Source organism: Bidens hawaiensis, unplaced genomic scaffold (assembly GCF_021521415.1).
Source record: "Bidens hawaiensis isolate Kalapana, Puna unplaced genomic scaffold, B.hawaiensis_p1.1 tig00018123_1, whole genome shotgun sequence".
NCBI classification, from domain to species: Eukaryota; Viridiplantae; Streptophyta; class Magnoliopsida; order Asterales; family Asteraceae; genus Bidens; species Bidens hawaiensis.
The window spans coordinates 364,057-390,006 of NW_027492736.1; the positions used below are offsets into that span (position 1 = coordinate 364,057).

The window sequence follows — 25,950 nt, forward strand, 5'->3', positions numbered from 1 at the left end:
TAAGTTGGTGTCAACAATTAATAAAAGAGTTTTTTTTCTTTTTTTTTAATTTGGATAAAGTGTTTCACCGTAAAAACAAAAAAGTTCAAGAGAAACATAATACGAAAGAAAGATCGTACACTAGATGTAAATAAAAAAATTACATACATTAATACAAAATCTCATGAAGTATTAACAAAAATCAATATACATAAATTATTACAACATCCTTAAAAAAATGATGCATGCTTGAAACCATCAAGCCTATAATATTGGTCCTGCCGTCCTCTAGATGCAAAACCAGGCTTAATTTTACAAACTTCACCACATACAAAACCCAAAAAAAAAAAAAAAAAAAACATATCCATAGCTATCGAATCCTTCATACCAAAAAAAAAAAAAAAAGTTTTACAATTTCAAATAATTCCAATATTAAAGAAAGTGGAAATCACCACCCGTGTTCATGTTTATAGGCTAAGGATGTCACCGGGAATTAACCAAACCCATCAACCTTCCACCCCGGCCCGGACAACCATAATCAATGACCATTAACCGCCACCACCGCCTTCTTCGACTTCCTGTTCGTGTAAATCCTCGTATACAAAGCTTTAGTTCTAAATGCCAACCAAACATCCAACACAAACCCGACGACACACACAATGGCCATTACTAGAAAAACGAGGCGGTAACAATGTGCACCGATGCAGGTGTTACCCCCACCAGGTGTGGGGGTAGCCTCTGTATCGTATAAGTATCCCGCTAGGAGGCCCGAAAAGAGGAAGGACCCGAGTGGGAGGTTGAGGATGATGATGTTGTAGATGAGCCCGTAGTATTTGAGACCGAACATTTCAGAGGCGGTTGGGACCGTGATGGCTAACCGGACTCCATAGCATATACCGACTACTATTGACCCGATGTAGAGTGAGCCAGGCATGGCTATGGCCATTAGAACGTAGCCTACGGCCATTAGGATTTGTGATGCTGCGTTCCATATGGGCCTTGGTGTTCCGGCTTTCCTGTTATTGAAAGAAAATACTTTTTAAGCACAAAAATATAATAATTGTATTCTAAAGATACATAAATTTACACTCAGAGTTGTTTTATGTTTTATTTGTATAAATGTACAACGATTTTTGTTATAGATTATAACTAGGTTAGAAACATGCTAAAGAGGTAATATTAAATAGTTAGTATTAAAAATTTAAGAGTTATAAAATGATATTTGAGATAAATTATAGAATTTGCATTATATATAAGTTAGCATTTAATAATTTAATACATTTGAAGTAAAATATCTCATATAAGTTAATATGTCATGTTTTATTAGCACAAGTATGAAGGGGTGGAATAAGAGAAACTGAAAAAAATAGGTTTGGTATCGTAGAATTGTCACACTTGTGCAAATAGTTATATAATTATTAACTAGAGATTAGAATTTAATGAACTTCATATAATATATTATGTTTATATATGAAAACAAATATCATAATGCAATTCTAGATTAATTATATATATAAATGAAACCTTTATTTAGAGTTACGGGACTAGTTAAGCCCGTACTCAAACTTATTTATTTGATATGCAACATAGCTCAAACTGTAATAAGTTATTCTTAAGCATCTCATAAGCGACTCGGTTTATTTATTTGTGTTTTATTTTAAGTTTGTTGTTTCACACTTCAATATTCCATGTTACATGTTTATATTTCCAATTTTGAATTTTAGATGGTCAAAACGAATTGGAACAAAACTGAAGCATATGCCACATTATGTACGGATAAGCAAGTCTAAAATTCGTTTTTTTGAGCATAATCCCCCAACCCCCACGCTCCTACCCACCCATCCCCTACCCCCAGTACCCCCAACTCCACCCACCCACCCACCAACCTACCCGGACTCCACTGGTGACAAAAGTAGGAAAGAGGCTAGAAGTTGCAAATATCCATTATATTATTTAATTCATGGTCCCACAAATATCTCATATATTATCATGTGACAAAAAAAACTAAAAGCCCAAAAATACCAGAACCTAATAAATAATAATTAAGTGACAAAAGAAACATAGTTAAGTGTGAACCTTGCCGGCACGGAAGGCAACAGAGGGTTTTCTAATTCTATCAAATGACCAAACGAGTGTCTTGTAAGACACTCAAAACGACTTCTAAGTAAAGACACACAACCCTTAATCGTTAAGCAAATGTTAGCTGATTAGGTTTGGTTTCCACAAGACCAAAAGGTTGGTTCGTTTTTAAGTAATGGAAAATACAGCAAAACTTCCTTTATTTGTACCATTATTTGTTTTCTGGTCTTTATTTAAATATCTTGTAAACAAACAAAAAAGTACTAAAGTAACATTCTTTTCAATTTTCAAAATCACCTTTTCTTTTGGGTGTGATAACAAAGTTTAGATATTTTGGATCATAAATATGTGACAACACCTTAACGTGAATTCAAACCAAATAATGATTAATTAATAGCATAGGTGAGATTAAGATTGTTGGGCCAGAGTTTTAAGAGACGTGTGATCTATAAACTGCATGAACCCACTTGCATATAAAAAATATCTACTGCATGAACCCACTTGCAAGCGTGGTAGAATGTTTAATATATTCAATACACAAGACTTTTTAGATAATTATATAAAAGTTAGTGTAAAGAACTATATTATAACTAACTTTTCATATAATGTATTATATTAAAACCGGCCTTTCTAAGGCCATAGGTCCTGGTGAAGATGTATTTCCTCTTTTTATCTAACATTAAAGAACAAGTTCTACAAAAATACAGTACATAATTTGTGGAAATAAAACCATCCTTATGATTTGCACGTTGATTAATACCCGTTAACCGATGCGTTTAATGCTAAATCAATTTTAGCAAGAGAACCAGGTTAATCTTTATAATCCATTATGTATACATAATGCTTGTTAGATTTAATAGAGCTAGTGTGGTAGGTGTTAACGTAACCGTCTTATATATCACAGTTAAAATATAAATTATAAACGTTTATTTTTAGTTAGATATGTTTGAGAAGAGAAGTAAGAAACTTACTTCATGAAATACTCAGAAATGGAGCCGGAGCCGATCCGACCAAAAAAGCCCCAAATACTGGTCAACGAAATGAATATGGAGACGTCAGCATACCCAACCGCCAAACCCATTTGAGCCATATTATTCTGAACCGCTAACCCGGTTCCCACCCCACACAAAAACGATGTGAACAAGATCCAAAAATCAACGGTCTTCAGCGCCTCAATCATCGTGTGCTCTTCTCCGATCACCGGCGCCCGTTTCTCCAGCACCTCCTCCGTTGCACTTGCAATCACTTCTTCTTCTTGTTTTATAAGCAACGGCTCCGTTACTGTTTCCGTTGCCGTTGATTCAACGTCTAGGGTTTTTAGATTAGACCGGATTAGGTTTTGAACGGCGAGGTAAGCCGGAATTAGTATCGGAAAAGCTAAGAGTATTAATAAAATGACGCAGAATATTCGTGAGAGTGTAGTTCCGTGTTCGCCGGTGATGTCGAATATTAATAAGTAAACGGCGATGACAACGGCGATGACGTTGAATATACCGAAGTAACGAGTTTCGGATTTTTCCTCTGCCGCGGTGGACGAGGGCGGGATTTCACGGAGGAAGATTACGGCGGTGAGACAGACGGCGAGTGGGACGAGAGTGAGCATGAGGAGGAAGCGTGCTGGATCTTTGTTGAAGAGTGCGGTGCAGATATCGGTGAAAATGGCGGAGCTTAACCCTAGGTAGCCTTTGAGGATGCCGGTCACCGGGCCTCGGTTCTTCCGGAAGTTGCGAATGCACGTTACTAAAATTGCGGTGTTCATCCATGTCGTACTGTTTCCTCCCATACAGAGGAATATACACATCTGTATGAAAAAATGCACACCAAGTGTTTAATGAAACGCTCTAATAATATTAATATTGGTAATAGTAATAGTAGGATGGCATGCAAACTTGAGTGTACCCTTAATAAAATGTTGCAAGTTGCAACTTTTATTACCTGCCAGTACGGAAGCGGGTTGATCCGTTGGCTAACGACGAGCCATTGGACGCCGTAGCCAATAACACCTTCCAATGAGCCTATGAGAAGGAGGGCCGCAGGTGAGATACGGTCTGAGGCGAGGCCAGCGAGGATACCAAAAGCCTTTCCTACGTCTTTAGCGACCGAGAGGTTGTTAAGTTCGAGCTGAGTGAGCGCCATTAGGGATTTAAGGGCGTCAGAGTAGTTGGAGAAAGTGTAATTATTGCCCGAAATGGCTTGCACCCACACCGCGGTGACGAAGCCGATCCATTTACCCGCGGGAGACGAAGGAGAGATCAAGAAACCCATTTGTGGAATTTTCAAGAGCTTGTTGAATTGTACGACTAATTGGTTGCAAAAGGCATGAGTATATATAGTGTCATCTTGGCATTTCTTTAATATAAAGTAATATCGACGTCGACTACAGAAAAACCATGTCCCCAAATTTAATGTCGACTTACCACTAAGACAACTAGTTTTCTTTATTTTATATTATGAATAATAAAGAGAAAAAGCAAATAACTGCCAGAAAGAAACTCAAAATATATGATAAAATCCTTATTTTATCTTTTTCTTTTCTCAAGAATGGCTCGTATTTTGGTTTTATTTTTTCCTTTTTCATGAGTTTTAACTTTAGTCCAAGATTTTACCCATCGATATCATCTTTGATCTTTATAGTAGACAACCATTAATTTGCTTTCTTTCCTCGTTAAATTGCTAGTTCACGAGGCACAAAATTGCCTTTTAAATAGTCACCAAAATTAGACTGAAAGCTGCGATGCAAACACACTTCGTAACATTTCAATCGCTGCCTATACTTGAATAACGGCTAACCGTCATTTCTAGAAATGTAATTTTCAAACATTTGCGAAATAGGTTGTTGATGACGTGCACCGATGAAAGAGGTTATACAAAAATAACTTTTTATACGTTTAGAGCTACGAGAAGTATTGAGAATTTTACCAACTCATGAACCCAAACTTTGTGCACTACGAACTCATGTATTTTGTCAATTTGTATGTTTTCACAATGTGAAACGATGCGTTTCAAGTTTTGATCGATTCACAATTTCACATACATATTGATGCCTTCTATGATAAAAGAAAAAAAAAAGATAGTATACACGTTGACATTTTTATACACTATAACACGACACTTGGAACAATTTTGGCTAATTAAAGCATAACAAATAACAAGTTATTTAGGAAAAGAAAAACAAAAATAGTGCATGTGTTAAACAACTTTAACATGCAATTTTTTTTTCCTTTTTTGTCTTCCGTAATGTTGCCTTATACTCAAGACTTTAATATAGTTTATTATCTAAAAGCAAACCCACTACTGTTAGTTTAACCTTGAGAATTGTTCAGCGATTCAAACATAAGATTTTAAGTTTAAAACATGTTTTCAAAGATATTCGGTCTAAAATCAACGAAATTATAGAAATACCTGTTCCATATTATAAATAATTAAACCTAAAGCACATATACATGTGATTTAAGGAAAACATGCTTCACATGATATTATTGTATCCAACAATAAAACATGAAATAAATAAATTTCCAGAAATATTAAAAAATCTTATTTAACTTGCACATCTATACACTTAAAATGACTTTAGATTCTTATAATATATTAACACGCTTATAATGAGTTAATAGTAAAGGGTGATTGTGATTTAAAAGTTAAGAAGGTTTATTTTGGTACTTAATTTTTGTGGTTTTGCATATAAAAGTAAAACCGGCTATCTTGTTGCCATTCTCATTGCCACTGGTTTAGCTATAGGTCGACTTTCACACATGATTCATATATTCATCTAATTAGCTGCATCAATGTCATTGACGTTGTTTCCCCTCTAAGGCTATGCGTAGTGGAGGGACTACAAATTAGGCGAATTGCGACACATGACGTCCAGTCAGCAAATTGTAGGAATTTGCTTTTAGAGTGTAATGGTGTTGTAGCCCCTCCAGTGTCACGTCACCATTTTTTATTATTTTCTTTTAATAATTAAACTAAACAAATAAAACCCATTAAATTAATATAGGACATGTAATAACCGTGTTTTTATACACGTGTAAACTTTTTATTTTAATAATAATAAAGTTTCTTTGAAAAGTCAAACTTTGTTTATTATTATATTATACTTTATTATTATTGGCTATCGGCGATTGTCACAACCGAACGACTTGGTCAAAAGTCTTCCGCTGCTTAAATTAAGGTTTTCGAGGTGTGATATGGTCTACGTCCAACAATGTCGGTTAAACATCCTAATAACTTGAAGCTGCATTATATTCGTATTACAATGTTTATAACATCAAACCTACTGAGAACAATGATTCGTGTAGCCCTTGTTAATGTTTCTATTATACCTCTTTAGATGGTTGTGTGCATCTAGCTCTTGTTAATGACTGATGATTCAATAACAACTCAAGTTTAATCCCCGCTTATTTGTGGTGAACATGAGTGGCTCACTGACGAAAGACTTGTGATCTCCAGTTCGATTCTGAGAGCGTCCGGATTTTACCACATTTCGGGTGGGTGAGTTTTCCCCGGAACTAAAGATAACTTGGAGGCGCTTAAGGGTTCCGTATGACTGGGTTGGCAACTCGCGGTGGCCTTTTGTAATTGGGTCACCCCGTACAAAGTAGATAGACATCCTATGTTTGTTGGCCGTTAAAAGAATTACAAGATCAATTATTGAGCTTATTAATTACCTTATAGTCGAGCCGGGGGTGTCACCGAAAACAGCCTCTCTATTCTTATGGGTAGAGATAAGCAGGGGCGGAACTACCTATATGATGTGGGGTCGGGCGATCCCTGTGAAAAAAAAATAATTAGTTTATTATTGTGCTAAAATCCTGACCAACCCCTATGAAATTTTGACAACGACCCCTGTGGAATTTCGAAATCCAATGTACGATGAAAAAAAAATATAAGAAAAAGTAGCATGAACATAAATTTGTAATCCGGCTATGCGGTGGTTGTTTCACTCTCATTGATGTGTTGTTTGGATGATAAAGATGAAACAGATATATACAATGCGATGCCCTATTTGCTTTTCTTGGGCTTTTAAAGGCTCACTTAAACTTACTGAAAAACTTCAATTTATTAAAATAACTAATATATCGTGAAAGGGCTCGATGGTTCCATTATGTACGCCGTCATATTCTTTTGGTAAACTTAGAAATTATAAGAAATCTCTAACTAATAATTTATTTATTATTTTGTTCGAGCTATAGAATAAAAACATATAAATTCTGATTCCTTATTGTTTTTGTTTTATTTAACTTCATTTATCATCTTTTTAATATATCAGATAACTAGCTTTAGAAATGTCACACCCTCATCTTAGACCTAGGAGTGTTATCAACAAATGATACCTCAATTATAAATAAATCAGAGTTGCGGGTTAATGCGAAAGTCTTATAAAAACATGTGGATTTAGATTATAAATATTTACAATACAAAAGACGAGACAAAAGTCTCGTTTAAGTTTACTTGTTATAAGTTTTACAAAACCACCATTTTAATTAATAATTAAGTTCAACAAAATATCCGAGCCATCGGAATCATGAGCACTTCGTTCTTTCAAGCTCTATTCCTGATTACCTGCAAAGTGTTAAGAAAATACGTCAGCAACGAATGCTGGTGAATATGCTGACGCTAAAATATTTTCCTTTACTAGATCACCCATCGAGACCACGTAAGCCTCGACCCATCTTGGCTTAGGAATAATCTAGTTAAAACATCATTATAAACTTGAGTCTCTACTCTAGGTCACCCCAGCACACACCGCAACGTTCGACTAGTTGAGTACCCGTATGTATACACACGGTCATTACTCCTCGCAGGCGAGCGTGACTATAACCAAGTGTGGTGCTATGCGCCCATCGCGTGTAAGGATCCAGACAAACGTATACCACGTCCTGAGGGCTAGGCTTATACTCTTATTTACAATGTTTTTAGAGATACTTAATCTCACGTAAAGTTTTTCATATAACATATTTGACTCATTTTAAAACAAGTTTGTAAAAGTTTGTGGCGTATTCACCTTTTTGCTTTGGATCGGCTTCAACAACGTCCGAGGGTCTTTCCCTTGCTATCTCGCACCTATAGTACGAGTATAACTTTTTATTAGTCGGATATACAATCCGGCTTAAGACCTTTAGTCTTAGTTTTATAATCGTCACCTCGATTCTTTTATTCTTTTACTTTAAAACCTTTAGTTAAAAAGTAATACTTATAAACCTTTAGTTTATTTTATAATACCCTACGTTTCTTCTTCTTTAAGAAACGTATTCTTTTCTTTATTATTTAAGAATACTCTATATTACTTAAATAATATTCTTAACAAAGAATTATATATATTCACACATATATATTTATATATATTTATATTTCTTTCTTTTCTTTTCTTTGTTATACATTTCTTTTTATTTTCGAGGTATCGAGTATAACCTCGACTTTAGGGTTAGGCCTTTATAATATTTTATTATTATTTCATTCGGGCATTATGCCTACCTTTGTTGGCTTATAAACCCTAGATACACGAGCAGTACTTCGACGTCGCTTTCTTTACCAACCTTCCTCGATCAACACTCCACCTTGGCACGCTTATCGAGACGCACCAACACTCCACGACACGTACTTAGAGATGATCGTCAGGATGTCGGGACTGCACTATCTTAGTTGTTTGGAATATCGACGGGGTATGGCACAATTATCGAGGTATGGCACGGAAATCGAGGAATCGGGGTACGCTTATCGAGATGGATCGATGGCACGAACTTCGAGGTGTAGAGAGATGTTAGAGAGAGAGTTGTAGGTGTGTTTTTGGTGTGAGATATGAAGACCTCGAACCTGCTATTTATAGGCATTTCTCGGAAGCCCGTCGTAGTACGCAACGGCCTCCTTGGCACCCGTCGCGTATCGCGACGTAGGCCAAGTGAGTCACTTTGTAGACCTGCCACGTGGCGGCCGTGTTGCCATGTGGCGACACATTGTGCCATCATCTGCCACGTGGCACACGTGTCAAAACGTGTCAGGCAACCCATCGCGCTACGCGATGGGTCTCTCTTCTGATCCATCGCGTATCGCGATGGGTCAGGAAAACAAAATTTACAATTTTAACCCTTGAGTTTGGAAATTGATAGATTTGGTCCTTTGACTTTGGATTATGGGTATTTTTGGCTCGAAATTTCCGTGATGTTACATCCTCCCCGCCTTGAAATAAATCTCGTCCTCGAGATTGCTTCACAAGAATAAGTGGGGGTATTTCTTTCTCATTTCCGATTCGAGTTCCCATGTATACTCGGGCCCTCTTCGTGAGTCCCATTTTACTTTCACAATTTTCAAAGTTCGTATTTTAAGTTTCTTTATTTTCGAATCTTCTATTTGTATTGATCTTTCAATGAATTTTAAGTTCTCGTTAATTTCTACATCTTTTAATGGCATCGAAAGAGATTCGCCGACTAGACATTTTCGCAGATTTGAAACATGGAATACGTCGTGTATCCCTTGCATTTCCTCGGGCAGTCGCAAACGATATGCAACAGTACCAATTCGTTCAAGTACCTCGAAGGGTCCAACGAATCGAGGACTTAGCTTTCCTTTCTTACCGAAGTGAACGACGCCTTTCCAAGGCGAGACTTTCAAAAGAACTTTGTCACCAACATTGAACTCCAACGGCTTACGACGGACATCAGCGTAACTCTTTTGGCGATCACGTGTCGTCTTAAGTCGTTCTCGGATTTGAAGAACTTTGTTGGTGGTTTCTTGGACTATTTCGGGTTCGGATAACAGACTGTCTCCAGTTTCAGACCAGCACAAGGGCGTTCTACATTTTCGAACCATATAACGCCTCAAATGGTGCGGCTTGAATACTCGTGTGATAACTATTGTTATACGAAAATTCCATTAGGGTAAGTGGTCGTCCCAACTTCCGCCTAAGTCTATCACACAAGCGCGGAGCATATCTTCCAACGTTTGAATTGTCCTTTCGCTTTGCCCATCGGTTTGTGGATGATAGGCGGCACTAAGGTTTAATTTCGTACCAAGCTCTTGTTGGAAGCTATTCCAGAAATGAGACGTGAAACGGCTGTCTCGATCAGAGATTATAGATAGCGGTACTCCATGCAATGCAAAGATGTTGTTCACATAAATACGCGCTAATCTACCCATTGAGTACGATTCGTTGATTGGAATGAAGTGAGCGGATTTGGTTAATCTATCGACGATAACCCAAATAGTATTATGTTGTCGAGTCGCCTTTGGGAGTTTGGTTATGAAATCCATGTTTATTAACTCCCACTTTCATACGGGAAGTTCGGGCTGTTGGAGCAATCCCGAAGGCTTTTGGTGTTCAGCCTTGACTTTCAAACAAGTTAAACATTTCGCCACATGCGAAGCGATGTCCTTTTTCATCCCATTCCACCAGTAGTTGGGTTTGAGATTATGATACATATTGTCACTACCGGGGTGCATCATGTATTTGGACTTATGAGCTTCGTTCATAATTTTCTCACGCAAGTCTCCAACGATTGGTACCCAAATTTGATTCCCCATTCTAAGGATACCATCATCACCCTTGACTAGCGAGTCAATTGTGCCGTTTCGTTTTTCATCGGAGATCTTGTTTTCATTGATCGCTTGAGTTTGGGCAGATTTGATTTGGTCAATGAGATCGATTTGAATTTCTAATCGTAACGCTCGAACTCTTTTTGGCTTTTCATGCTCCTTACGACTTAAAGCATCGGCCACGACGTTTGCTTTGCCTTCATGGTATACAATCTCGCAGTCATGATCGTTAAGAGTTTCCATCCATTGTCGTTGTCTCATGTTAAGCTCTTTTTTATCGAAGATGTGTTTCAAGCTTTTATGATCAGTGTACACGGTAAATCTTACTCCATAGAGATAGTGCCTCCATATCTTTAGTGCAAATATTATGGCGCCTAACTCTAGATCGTGAGTTGTATAGTTCTTTTCGTGCACCTTGAGCTGACGAGAGGCATAAGCGATTACTTTCTTGCGTTGCATTAGTACGAATCCCAATCCGGAATGAGACGCATCACTAAAGACAATGAAGTCTTCAGTACCTTCTAGCAAGGCCAGTATAGGTGCTTGAGTAAGATTTTGTTTGAGTATATCGAACGCCTCTTGTTGTTTTGCTCCCCATTCATACTTGGTATTTTTACGAGTAAAAGAAGTTAGGGGAACCGCTATACGGGAGAAATTTTCAATGAACCTTCGATATTAGCCGGCCAATCCCAAGAAACTTCGAATCTCGGTTGGCGACTTTGGGACCTCCCACTTAGAGACAGATTCAATCTCAGCGGGATCGACTTGAATACCGTGGACATTAATGATGTGACCAAGGAATTGCACTTCGTGTAATCAGAACTCACATTTTGAGAACTTGGCGTACAACTTCTCGGTTCTAAGAATTTCGAGTAGGGTTCGAAGATTGTTTTCATGATCATCCTTAGACTTAGAATAAATTAGTATGTCGTCGATGAATACGATCACAAATTTATCCAAGTAAGGCTTACAAATTCGTTTCATCATATCCATGAACGCAGCTGGCGCATTAGTAAGTCCAAATGGCATAACGGTGAACTCATAATGGTTATACCTTGTTCGAAAGGCGGTTTTCGGGATATCTTCGGATTGAACTTTGAGTTGGTGATAACCGGAATGAAGATCGATTTTAGAAAAGAAACTTGTGTCTTGAAGTTGGTCAAAGAGATCATCGATTCGAGGGAGTAGATAACGATTTTTGATTGTAACTTTGTTTAGAGCTCGGTAGTCGATGCACATATGCATGGATCCATCCTTCTTCTTAACGAAAAGTATCGGCGCTCCACATGGTGATGAACTTCGTCGTATGAATCCTTTCTCGAGAAGTTCGTCAAGTTGTTTCTTTAATTCCTTCATCTCGGTTGGTTCTAGACGGTACGGAGCTTTTGCGATCGGAGCAGTATCATGAATGAGATCGATTCTAAATTCTACTTCACGATCGGGAGGGATTCTGGGAAGTTCGTCGGGAAAGACATCGGCATAATCGGAAATAACATGAACGCTTTTGATTTCTTTGGGTTTAGATTCTTTGGTGACGTTGGCCATGAATGCTAAGCATCCTTGATTTAAACATTTGTTAGCCCTTATCATGGTGATTAGGCTAACTTGGCCAGCATTTTTATCCCCTTCTATTCGAATGGTTCGTTTATCAGGGGCTCGAAGTTCAACAGTCTTGCTATTGAAAAGGATATGAGCATGGTTGTCGGATAACCAGTCCATACCCAATAGAATATCAAAACCCGCAAGAGTCATAGGTAGCAATTGGATAGGCAAAACGTAACCGGATAATAAAATTTTTCCGTTTTCTAAAGCTTCGGAGATTTTAACAATTTCGCCACTAGCGGTCTCGACACTTAGAGTTTTATTAAGTTTGACTAAAGGTTCGTTTAATAGACTACAAAAATTATAATCTATAAAATTTAATTTGGCACACGAATCAAACAAGACTCTAGCATAAGTGTTGTTAACTAGAAACGTACCGGTAATGGTTTCCGGCATGTCGGCCGCCTTTTTGGTATCAAGAACAAATACTCTTGCGTTTTCCTTTTTGGCTTGTCCACTTCCACCTGTAACACCAGTCGCAGGTTTGTTTTTCGGGCACTCGAAACTAAGATGGCCCATCTCTTTGCAATTGAAGCAAGTCATCTTCTTTTTCCAACAGTCGGCCACTACATGGCCGGGCTTTTGACATGAGTCACATACTGCTGTAGTCTGAGCATAGTGACATCGTCCTCTATGATATTTCCTGCACGTCTTGCATTGTGGAATGTTGGAATTGAATCCAGGCTTACGTTGATCAACACCTTTGCCCTTGAAGCGGGCATTTCCTCCTTTTTTTGGGTCGTATGACGTTACAACCCTCTTGTCCTTCTCCTTGTTGCGGATCATTCCGCTCATCAAATAACCAGCCAATTCCATCGCGGAGTCGGCTGTTTGTGGTAAGTGAGACCTCACCATGTCACGAATCTCTCGTGGTAGTCCCCATATATATCTCGTGACTTTGCTGGATTCGGGGTTAACCAGCTGGGGAATCAATCGACAGTATTCGTGAAATTTTGTGTTGTACTCACGTAGGTTTGTTCCAACAACCTTGTGATTCAAGAATTTGGTTTGATTTTGGTCAGTCTCGTGCATCAGACAGAATTTTGCCATTAATATTTCCTTAAACTCATTCCACGTTAGATTATACATCACCTTCCTTCCTCTACTCAGAATCAGTGTGTTCCACCACTCCAGGGCTTCACCTTTGAACATGAGGGCAGAGTATTGGATCTTCTCCTCATCAGAACACTTGCTTGTTATTACGATCGTCTCCATCTCTTCAAGCCACCTTACAGTTGTGATGGCTCCCTTGTCACCATGGAAATCCTTTGGTCCATAGTATTTGAAATCCTTAAACGAACACCCACCGATCTTAAGTTTCTTAAATTCTTGTCTAACACCTCCATCGGCATTCGACTCATGAACACTTTTTTCGATATGAGATGGTCTAGTATGAGGTTTAGAGATAGATTTTCGAGAAGGGTTAGCAGATTGTGAATGTTTAGTTTGTCTTGATTGAGATCTAAATTCGGTTTCGGGCCTTACGGCATCTTTTACAATTCTTTGAATTTGTTTCATATATTTATCATGGATTGGTTCTTCTTGTTCTCTTTCAGGACCTTTCCCTTTTCTTCTCGTTTTTCGGCTTCTTTTCGGGAAGCCTCTCGATTATCGCTTTGCCCGTGACATTTTATCTTTTATCTTTTCAATCTTTTCTTTTATATGTAATTTATCATATTTCTTTTCTTAAAATACAAGTTTTATTTTATTAAACACACACACATATATATATATATATATATCATATAATGATATATACATATATTATTTTACAACAAACTTATATATCGTTTATGCGATATATAAATTCCTATCCTTATTACATCACATGTTACACATATCATATAGACTATCTTAACACATAAACTTCATCTCTTGAAAACTCATCTTCATCACCATCAATCTTTCATGAATTTCTTCACAACCTTGGTTAACTTGTTTCACTTACGAAGAAGTGTCTCTCCTATCTTCTTCTTTTTCTTCCCATCAATAGCAATCTTCTTTTTCAATTCATCTGTCTTATGTAGGGCTCAATCAAGATGTTCCTCCTGTGACTGGGGAATGTCATTGGGATAACCGTAGCGAGGTGGTAGATCAAGATACCCCATCATGACCACGTCGAAATGATTCCTCGGATCCGGGTATGGAGAAGCAGTCACATCGGATTGGTAGTTGAAGAAAACTTCGGCAGCCTCATGCTGCTCTCGGATCTCATACGCTTGTTCTTCAACTGAGGGGATCTTGCCTGAGTACGGTGGAAGCTTGATGATGCTTTTCCCTTGAGTTCTTGAAGAAATTGTATGTAGGGATCAACAGTTACATAACTTGGGGTTTGATGAGAGTATGGTTCTTCGATCGGTGTCGTTACTTCATTCGGATTGTCGGGATATTCCTCCTCTGAGTCTTCTTCTATTTCCTCTTATTCCGGTTCCTTTTCCTCTGGGTCCTCTTCTTCCATGTCCTCCTCTTCCATTAATTTGGCAGTCTTTTTTGACATTGCAGGCAAGTGAACTTTCTCGTATGGCATCATCACCTTTATTCTGGTTTGTGAGATGTCCCTTCTTTGTTGAGGCGGGAGTCAGCAAAATCCATAGTAGATGTTCCAGTATGCCACCTTCGCTGATCAGAGTGACATTGCATCCAGTCGGATGAGGGAGATCTTGGTTCATCCTTGATTGGTCGGTTAGAGAGGAAAGCGTGTGAAGGGTGAGGATTTGGTGGTAGATACGTCGGTTCATCATATGGGTAGTATGGCGGAACCTCATATGGTTGATAGGTAGGAACCTCGGAAGGATGATACGTTGGTACTTCAGATGGTTGATAGATGGGTAAGCTTGACGGGTAGTAACTCGAGTGCCTTGGTGCTTGGTATGCTTGATGTGGAGTATTATCTAGGCGGTAAATTGGACTTTGCTCATTGCGGGGATAATGATATGGCTTGGTTTGATTATGATCCTCGTCGGAATTGAAGCATGCTTCATAGTAATCTTTGCTCATGATGTCCCTTGGAAATTTGTAATATGTTCCGGCTCTTTTTGCTTCACGATCATAATACTCCATTAATTTCTCGTAAGACATATTTGATGGGTGGTTTAGAATGAGGAGAACGAAAGAAAGGGTTACCAGCCAATCTTATCCCTATTCAAACAATCAAACAATTTCCTATGCTTGGATCGAAGCTTGGGTATTGTTTTATGATACCCAATTCGCTAAGATCGATGGCTCAGATACCAACCTTTCACACCCCCGTCTTAGGCCTAGGAGTGTGATCAACAGTTGGTACCACAATTATAAATAAATCACATTTGCGGGTTAATGCGGAAGTCTTATAAAAACATGTGGATTTAGATTATAAATATTTACAATGCAAAAGACGAGACAAAAGTCTCGTTTAAGTTTACTTGTTATAAGTGTTACAAAAACACCATTTTTATTAATAATTAAGTTCAAAAAAATATCCGAGCCATCGGAATCATGAGCAATTCGTTCTTTCAAACTCTATTCCTAATTACCTGCAAAATGTTAAGAAAATACGTCAGCAACGAATGATGGTGAATATGCTGACGCTAAAATATTTTCCTTTACTAGATCACCCCTCGAGACCACGTAAGCCTCGGCCCATCTTGGCTTAGGAATAATATAGTTAAAACATCATTATAAACTTGAGTCTCTACTCTAGGTCACCCCAACAAACACCGCAGCGTTCGACTAGTTGAGTACCCGGATGTATACACATGGTCATTACTCTCGCAGGCGAGCGTGACTATAACCAAGTGTGGTGCGATGTGCCCATCGCGTTATTACCACATATGTAAGGATCCAGACAAACGTATACCACGTCCTGAGGGCTAGGCTTATTGTGACACCGCAAAACATGGCCTAGGAGTGTGACGGCTATGTTGGTACCACATTTGTAAATATATCAGAGTTGCGTTAATTTAGCGGAAGACTTATAAACTTGTGGATTAAAGTTGTAAATATTTACATATACAAAAGTCGGGATTATAAAAGGTTCCCGTTTAAGTTTAATTGTTTTACAAAACACCCATTTACATAACTTAAGTTTATACAAAACAAATCCGAGCCATCAGATATTAGTAGGACTTCGTCACTCCAAGTGGTATCATTGTTCACCTACAAAATGTAAATAAAATACGTCAGCAACGAATGCTGGTGAACACGCTGACGCTAAAATAATTTCTTTTACTTTATTACCCCTCGAGACTACGCCTGCCTCGGCCCATCGTGGCTTAGGAATAACAAAGTTAACTAACACGTTTATAAACTCGAGCCTCTACACTAGGTCACCTCAGCAAACATCGCATCGTTCGACTTAGTTAAGTACCCGTAAGTATACACATGGTCGTGCTTCCTATAGGAAAGCGTCCTACGACCAAGCGTGGTGCGATGTGCCCACCGCGTACTACCACATATGTAAGGATCCAGACACACATATACTACAGCCTGAGGGCTAGGCTTATACTCTTATTTATAACGGTTTTAGGATCACATAGTTCCTTGTAAAAAATTTTCATATAACATATTTGACTTATTTGAAAACAAGTTTATAAAAGTTTGGGGGCGTATTCACCTCTTCGCTTTGGGATCGGCTTCACTCACCGTCTGAGGGTCTTTCCCTTTTTATCTCGCACATATAGTACGGGTATAAATATTTGTTAGTCGGATATACAATCCGGCTAAGACCTTTAGTCTTGATCTATACCTCGATGAACCTTTAGTTCATATATCTCATTTACTTGAAAACCTTTAGTTTAAAAGTAATTATAAAACTTTAGTTTATATAAAAACCCGACGTTTCTTCTTCTCTAAGAAACGTATTCTTTTTCTTTTATTATTTAAGAATACTCATTATTGCTTAAATAATAATTTCATAACAAAGAATATACATATATACTTACACACATATATATATATTCACAATTCATTCTTTTATTCTTTTCTTTGTTATGATTATATTTCTTTTTATCGAGGTATCAAGTATAAGCTCGACTTAAGGCTTAAGCCTTTAATATAATATTATATTATATTTATTTGTCGTTACGCCTAACCTTATTGGCGTATTTGAAACCCTAGGAACTCGAGCAGCACTCCAACGCCACTTAGTTTCCTTCGTTGTCCTGATCAACGTATCTCCTTGTCGCCAAACGATATCACCAATTCTTCAATACTCGTTGGCACGCTTTTCGAGACTCATCACCATGATAACAAACGCTTTCTTGGTTAAATGTGGGTGGAGGGTGGCACGAACTTCGAGGAAACGTCGGTACGGAAATCGAGGAATTATGGCACATTTATCGAGGTGGATCGTTAATATGATTGAGATATTTTAGAGAGATGCTAGAGAGAGAAAAGAGTACTGAATTTGGGATGCATCAAATGAGATCCCGAACCTTGCTGTTTATAGAAAAATTTTTGGATCCCATCACGGTACACGATGGGTCCTTGGGCTGGCCTATCGCGTAGCGCGATATAGGCCTGCTGATTCACCCAATAGACCTGCCACGTGGTGACACGTGGCAGGCGTTGGGCCACGTGGCAGCAGTGTTGCCACGTGGTGACACGTGGCAGCAGATGATGCCACCATGTGCCATGTGGCACACGCGTCAAAACGTGTCAGACCACGTCATCGTGTATCGTGATGACATCAAGTCAACAACGATCGCGTATTGCTATTTACCCCTTCCAGAAGCTTTGACCAAACCCCATCGCGGTACGCGATGGGCTTATCTTTTGTCCCGTCGCGTATCGCGATTGGACAAGAAAATAGAATTTTCACTTTCAACCTTGGTGTTTGGAATTTGGCAGATTTGATCCCTAGACTTTGGGAAGTTTATATTTTGAACTCGAAATTTTCACAATGTTACATCCTCCCCACCTTGAAATAAATCTCATCCTCGAGATTGCTTTACAAGAACAAGTGGGGGTATTTATTTCTCATTTCTAATTCGAGTTCCCATGTATATTCGGGCCCTCTACGCGAGTCCCATTTTACTTTCACAATTTTCAATGTTCTTCTTTTTAATTTCTTTGTTTTCGAATCTTCTATTTGAATCGGACGTTCTACAAATTTTAAGTTTTCATTTATTTCCACGTATTTTAATGGCATAGCCAAAGATTCATCAGTCAAGCATTTACACAGATTCGAAACATGGAATACATCGTGTATCCCTTGCATTTCCTCGGGCAGTCGCAATCGGTATGCAACAGTGCCGATTCGTTCAAATACCTCGAAAGGTCCAACGAATCGAGGACATAGCTTTCCTTTCTTACCGAAGCGAACAACGCCTTTCCAAGGCGAGACTTTCAATAACACTTTGTCACCAACTTTGAATTCCAACGGCTTACGACGGACATCAACGTAACTCTTTTGGCGATTACGTGCCGTCTTAAGTCGTTCTTGGATTTGGAGAATCTTGTCGGTGGTTTCTTGGACTCTCTCGGGTCCAGATAATTGATTATCTCCGGTTTCAGACCAACACACGGGTGTTCTACACTTTCGACCATATAACGCCTCGAATGGTGCGGCTTGTATACTTGTGTGATAGCTGTTATTATACGAAAATTCCATTAGGGGTAAGTGATCATCCCAACTTCCGCCTAAATCAATCACACAAGCCCGAAGCATGTCTTCCAACGTTTGAATAGTCCTTTCGCTTTGCCCATCAGTTTGCGGATGATAGGCAGTGCTAAGGTTAAGTTTCGTACCAAGAGCTTGTTGGAAGCTTTTCCAAAAATGAGACTTGAAACGACTGTCTCAATCAGAGATTATAGACAGCGGTAGTCCATGCAAAGCAACGATGTTGTTTACATAAATATGTGCTAGTCTATCCATTGAGTACGATTCATTGATGGGTATAAAGTGTGCGGACTTGTTAAACGATCCACAATTACCCATATTGCATTGTGTTGTCGAGTCTTCTTCGGGAGTTTGGTAATGAAATCCATAGTAATTAACTCCCACTTCCATACGGTAAGTTCGGGTTGTTGAAGTAGTCCCGAAGGCCTTTGGTGTTCAGCCTTGACCTTTAAACATGTCAAACATTTCGCAACATGCGAAGCGACATCCCTTTTCATTCCATTTCATCAATAATTTGTTTTAAGGTTATGGTACATTTTTTCGCTCCCAGGATGCATCATGTATTTGGATTTATGAGCTTCATTCAAAATTTTCTTACGTAAATTTCCAATGATTGGTACCCAAATTCTTTTTCCGAGTCTAAGGAAACCATCGTCACCCTTGACTAACGAGTCAATGGTGCCATTACGTTTTTTGTCGGAGATTTGCTTTTCATTGATCGCTTGAGTTTGGGCAGATTTGATTTGTTCAAGATTAATTTGAAGTTCTAGCCTTAACGCTCGGACTCTTTTTGGCTTTTCGTGCTCTTTACGACTTAAGGCGTCAGCCACAACGTTGGCCTTACCTTCTTGATAAACGATCTCACAGTCGTAGTCGTTGAGAGTTTCCATCCAGCGTCGTTGGCGCATATTAAGCTCTTTTTGATCGAAGATGTGTTTCAAGCTTTTATGATCAGTGTACACGGTAAATCTTACTCCATAGAGATAGTGCCTCCATATCTTAAGTGCAAAGATTATGGCGCCTAACTCTATATCGTGAGTCGTGTAATTATTTTCGTGTACTTTTAGTTGACTAGAGGCGTAAGCGATTACTTTCTTACGTTTCATTAGTACACATCCCAAGCCGGAGTGAGATGCGTCACTAACTACCACAAAATCCTCAGTACCTTATGGCAAGGCCAATATAGGTGCTTGAGTAAGCTTTTTTTTAAGTATATCGAACGCCACTTGTTGCTTTGTTCTCCATTCATATTTGATGTTTTTACGAGTTAAAGAGGTTAGGGGAACAACGATTCGAGAAAAGTTTTCAATAAATCTACGGTAATAGCCGGCCAAACCTAAGAAACTTCGGATCTCAGTTGGCGAATTTGGGACCTCCCACTTAGAGATAGCTTCAATCCTAGCGGGGTCCACTTGAATACCGTTAACTTTGATGATGTGACCAAGAAATTGTACCTCATGCAACCAGAACTCGCATTTCGAGAACTTGGCGTACAACTTTTCGGTTCTAAGAATTTCAAGCAGAGTTCGGAGGTGGACTTCATGATCAGCCTTTGACTTAGAATAACTAAGTATGTCATCGATGAAATAATAACAAATTTATCCAAGTAAGGCTTGCAAATACGATTCATCATGTCCATGAACGCAGCTGGAGCATTAGTAAGTCCAAACGGCATGACCGTGAACTCATAATGTCCATACCTTGTTCGAAAAGCAGTCTTTGGAATATCCTCGGATTGAACTTTGGGTTGGTGATAGCCGGAACGAAGATCGATTTTTGAAAATAAGCTAGCACCTTGAAGTTGGTCGAAAAGATCATCGATTCGAGGGAGTGGATAACGATTTTTGATTGTCACTTTATTTAACGCACGATAATCGATACACATACGCATGGATCCGTCCTTCTTCTTGACGAATAGAATTGGTGCTCCCCAAGGTGATGAACTCAGTCGAATGAAGCCTTTCTCCAGGAGTTCATCGAGTTGTTTCTTTAACTCCTTCATCTTGGTTGGTGCTAAGCGATACGGAGCTTTGGCGATCGGAGCAATACTGGGAATGAGATCGATCCTAAACTCTACTTCATATCACTGATGCAATGAAAATCATTCTAAGTTTGTTATACCTGCTATCAACCTATTTCTTTATGTCATAATAAGGCTGAACATGAATCCTTGTGACAGCACCTTAAACAATATGATTCCATTTTCGGATCTTTTCATAAAAGGCAACGTTTTATCAAAAACTGAAATTTGATCCCATTTTTTTGCTAAATTACAAGAAGACCGAGTGATTAAATTTGTTTTATTTTTTTTAGTTCTTATTTTATTTCTTTTATTTAATTTTTACTTCTTGATTACTCTTGTCGAAACAAATGTGTTAAGAAATTATTTTAAAAATTTGTCTTCAGCTAATGAAATATGATATCGATTACTGTGTTATAGTTGATTTAGCTGATATGATCTCATTTCAAGTCTTTTCAAGAAATTCATAAAAATAAAAACAGAAAAATATAAAAATTACAAAAAGATGTTTGTCTTATTTTGTTTTATTAAATTGTTTTCAAAATATTTTGGTTGATCTTTCTATCAAAGTTAATTGTTCTTTCAAGACTTATTTCTTGCAACGGAAGCATATGAAGTATCTGAGATTCAAATTGGATGATGCTATCAAAAGGGGGAGATGATAGAGTATTGGATGCAGATGCTGAAGTTGCTGATCATTGAAGTTGTTGATCATGTTCAAGTAAAGATTCTGAAGATCTTGAAAGCATCAGTCTAAAGGCGAGATTGTTGGGTCATAAATTGGTTAGAATGACGCATATAAAAGGGCCACGACATGATCAAGACTAAAGTGTTGTAAACGAATACGAGTTGAAGAACTACATTGGTGTAATATCGAAATCCCTATGAATTTCGGTTAGGCTAGTTTGAAGTGAAATAAACAAGAACGAAGCTACAAACAAAGGGGGAGGTTTTTGGGTCCATATTTGGTTGTTTGTACTTAGTTCTATGTATGTTGGGTTTACTTTTGGGCTATGTATGTAAACCGAGATCCTTATGGATCTCGGTGGGCTTTTGGTTTATGTGGGCCTAGGTGTTTTGGTTTCCCTATATATAGTTCATGTAATGTATAGGGTAAGGGTTGTTCACATTAGCAGAGAGTGAGCAGAACTAGAGGGTTGTTCATTCCTAGTTTTGGTTATCACAGTTTTGTAAGTGCTTAAGCACCCGACGTATTTATAATATACGTGTGTTTTGAAGCAATCTTGTGTTATTTACTTGTTATTATTCGTGTTCTTGAATCACCGAGTGTTGGTATTCCGCACCAATACTCGTTTAGTTGATATCATAGTTGTAGTGATCCAGATTCGGGGCTTACATAGCCCTAATCATGGAAATTATGCTAACTTGGCCAACGTCTTTGTTCCCTTCAATTCGAATCGTTCGTTTATCGGGGGCTTGAAGTTCAACGGTTTTGCTATTGCAGATGATACGGTCATGGTTATTAGATAACCAATCCATACCAAGTACAATATCAAATTCGGACAGACTCACGGGCAACAAACGGATAGGTAGAATATAACCAGCTAAGAGAATTTTTCCGTTTTCAAGGGCTTCGGAGATTTTAACGATTTCGCCACTAGCAGTCTCGACGCTTAGAGTTTTATCTAAATTTGTTAATGGTTCGTTTAATAGACTACAAAAACTATAATCTATAAAACTCAAATTGGCACCCGAATCAAATAAAACTCTAGCATAGGTGTCGTTGACTAGAAACGTACCGGTAATGGTTTCCGGCATATCAGTAGCTTTCTTTATGTCGAGTACAAAGACTCGACCGTTTCCCTTCTTGTCTTTGCCACTTCCACCCGCACCACCAGTCGCGGGTTTGTTCTTTGGGCACTCGAAACTAAGATGGCCCATTTCCTTGTAGTTATAACACGTCATCTTCTTTTTCCAGCAATCAGCAGCCGCATGTCCCGTATGGTTGCATGACTCACAAACTTTAGGAGGCGGAGTGAAATTGCATCGACCCTTGTGGTACCTCCTACATATCTTGCATGGCGTAGAATTGTATCGACTTTGGTTTACACCTTTGCCTTTGAAATTGGCACTTCCACCAGCTTTCCCTTGAGTAGTTGTTGTTGTAACCTTCTTGTCCTCTTCTTTGTTGCGGACCATGCCGCCCATAAAATAACCAGCTAACTCCATTGCGGAGTCGGCGATTTGAGGTAGGTGAGACCTCACCATGTCGCAAATTTCCCGCAGTAGTCCCCAAATATACCTTGTTACCTTGCTAGATTTCGGATTCACCAGCTGGGGAACCAGACGACAATATTCGTGAAACTTTGTATTGTATTCACGAAGGTTTGTCCCCATGAACTTAAGATTAAGAAATTTTGTTTGGATTTTATCGGTTTCATGCATGGGACAAAATTTTGCCATCAACATCGCCTTGAATTCATCCCAACTCAAATTATACATTACTTATCTCCCTTTACTCATCAATAAAGCATTCCACCACTCAAGTGCTTCACCCTTGAACATAAGGGCGGAATATTGGATATTTTCCTCTTCGGAACACTTGCTTGTTATCACGATTGTCTCCATCTCCCCAAGCCATCTCACAGTCGCGATGGCTCCTTTATCACCATGGAACTCTTTTGGTCCATCATATTTAAAATCTTTGAATGAACACCCACTAATTTTGAGTTTCTTGAACTCTCGCCTAACTCCACCATCGGCGTTAGACTCATGAACACTCTCCTCGACACGAGACGGTTTCGGACGGGATTTAACAGATTTGGAAGGATTAACAGATCGAGAGTTTCTAGATTGTCTAGAATGGGTTCTATTCATGGATTCTTCCCTAACCGCATCCTTAATCATCTTTTGTATTTTATTCATATATTTTTCGGGAATTTCTTCCTCTCGTTCGTTCTCGGGACCTTTCCCCTTGTATTTTATTTCTTTTTCTTTTCGAGCATTCTCGTTGTTATTACTTTGTTCAGATATTTTCAATATATCTTTTTATATCTGAAATTTTTAACAACATTCCATTTATTAACACACATTTCATTACACACTTATATATATATATATATCACTGAAGGATATATATATATATATACTTATTTATACATACATACACACATATATATGGATTATCCTATCTTTATTTCAAGAACGTTTTAACGTTCTTGTTACACACTTATTTCACATTTCATACAAAGCTATATTACACATAACTTCACATAGCATTCTTCTTCACCATCTTCAGTCTTTCAAGAATTTCTTCACCACCTTTGTTAACTTGTTGCATTTGCGAAGAAGTATTTCTCCTACTTTCTTCTTTTTCTTTCCTTCATCGACTACCTTTTTTCTCCAATCTTCCGTTTCATGCAGAGCACGATCCAAATGTTCTTTGTACGACTGTGCGACTACGTTGGGGTATCCATATTGTGGAGGTGGGTCGCGGTAACCCAATGTCACCATCTCATAGTGATTCCTTGGTTTTGGATACGGAACGTAAGTCATGTAGGATGCTAAGTAGAGGAAGGTTTTAGCAGCCATGTTTTGTTCTCGGATCTCATTAGCTTGCTCTTCTTCTGTTAGGATCACTCCTTGGAACGGTGGAAAACTTCTTGAAGCTTGGTTCCTTGATTTCTCGAGATATTGAACATATGGATCAACAGAACCATAGCTTGGGTTTTGGGAAGTGAGTGATCCATCCATTGATGTTGATATCTCATTGGGGTTATCGGGATGCTCTTCTTCCGGTTCTAATTCTTCCTCAGGATCTTTCTCTTCTTCGGGGTCCTCTTCCTCGGGTTCTTACTCTTCTTCCGGTTCCTCCTCTTCCATTGACTGGGTGGTTTCATTGTTTATTGGGGGCATCAGGAAACTTTTATAGGGCATCATTATCCTCATTTTTGGTTTGTGAGACAGCTCTCCATCATTGTTTGGTTGAGAGTTGACTTCATTGCAAGTAGAGATTCCGGTATGCCATCGTCGTTGATCGGGGTGACATTTCATCCAGTCGGAGGATGGAGATTTCGGTTCTTCTTTGACAGGTAAGTTAGAAAGGAAGGCATAGGATGGATGATGGTTTGGTGGTAGGTATCCTGTAGGGTAGTATTGCGGTATCTCCGAGGGTTGGTAAGTGGGGATCTCCGTCGGGTAGTACTTCGGTACTTCGGAAAGATGGTACATCGGTATTGTTGGTGGATGATAACTTGAGTGCCTTGGCGGCTCAATCCTTTGTTTTGGTGAACTATCGGGAACGTCTATTGGATAGTGTTTACTTCCGGGGTAGTATACGGGTTTGGTCAAGTCCACATCTTGATCGAAGTATGCTTCATGATACCCATCACTCATAGTGTCCTCGGGGTAAGGTTCGGCGATTCCAGCTTCTTTTGCCTTGCGCACATAATTCTCCATGTAAGCTTTGAATGACATCTAATATTATTGTGGAGGGAAAGAAAAGGTTACCAGCCTATCTTATCCCTAAAACAATTATTTCCTATACTTGGATCGAAGCTTGGGTATTGTTTTATGATACCCAATTCGCTAAGATCGATGGCTCTGATACCAACACTAGTCACACCCCAAAACACGGCCTAGGAGTGTGACAGCTATGTTGGTACCGCATTTGTAAATATATCAGAGTTGCGTTAATTTTGTGGAAGACTTATAAACTTGTAGATTAAAGTTGTAAATATTTACATATACAAAAGTTGGGATTATAAAAGGTTGCCGTTTAAGTTTAATTGTTTTACAAAACACCAATTTATATAACTTAAGTTTATACAAAAAAAATCCGAGCCATCGGATATTAGTAGCACTTCGTCACTCCAAGTGCTATCATTGTTCACCTGCAAAATGTAAATAAAAAACGTCAGCAACGAATGCTGGTGAACACGCTGACGCTAAAATAATTTCTTTTACTTTATTACCCCTTGAGACTACGCCTGCCTCGGCCCATCGTGGCTTAGGAATAACAAAGTTAAATAACACGTTTATAAAGTCGAGCCTCTACACTAGGTCACCTCAGCAAACACCTTAGTGTTCGACTTAGTTAAGTACCCGTAAGTATACACATGGTCATGCTTCCTATAGGAAAGCGTCCTACGACCAAGCATGGTGCGATGTGCCCACCGCGTAC

General features: G+C 38.7%; 1 protein-coding gene across 1 annotated transcript; it reads right to left on the reverse strand.

Moving 5' to 3' along the window:
• Positions 1-208: 208 nt before the first annotated feature.
• On the reverse strand, positions 209-4,371 carry LOC143555391 (protein NUCLEAR FUSION DEFECTIVE 4-like). Its single transcript, XM_077044954.1, has 3 exons — positions 3,994-4,371; positions 3,030-3,859; positions 209-995 (listed from the first exon to the last, which is right to left on the reverse strand). Exons 1-3 carry the CDS (start codon positions 4,321-4,323, stop codon positions 518-520), a joined length of 1,638 nt encoding a protein of 545 aa, XP_076901069.1. The 5' UTR covers positions 4,324-4,371; the 3' UTR covers positions 209-517.
• Positions 4,372-25,950: the final 21,579 nt, after the last annotated feature.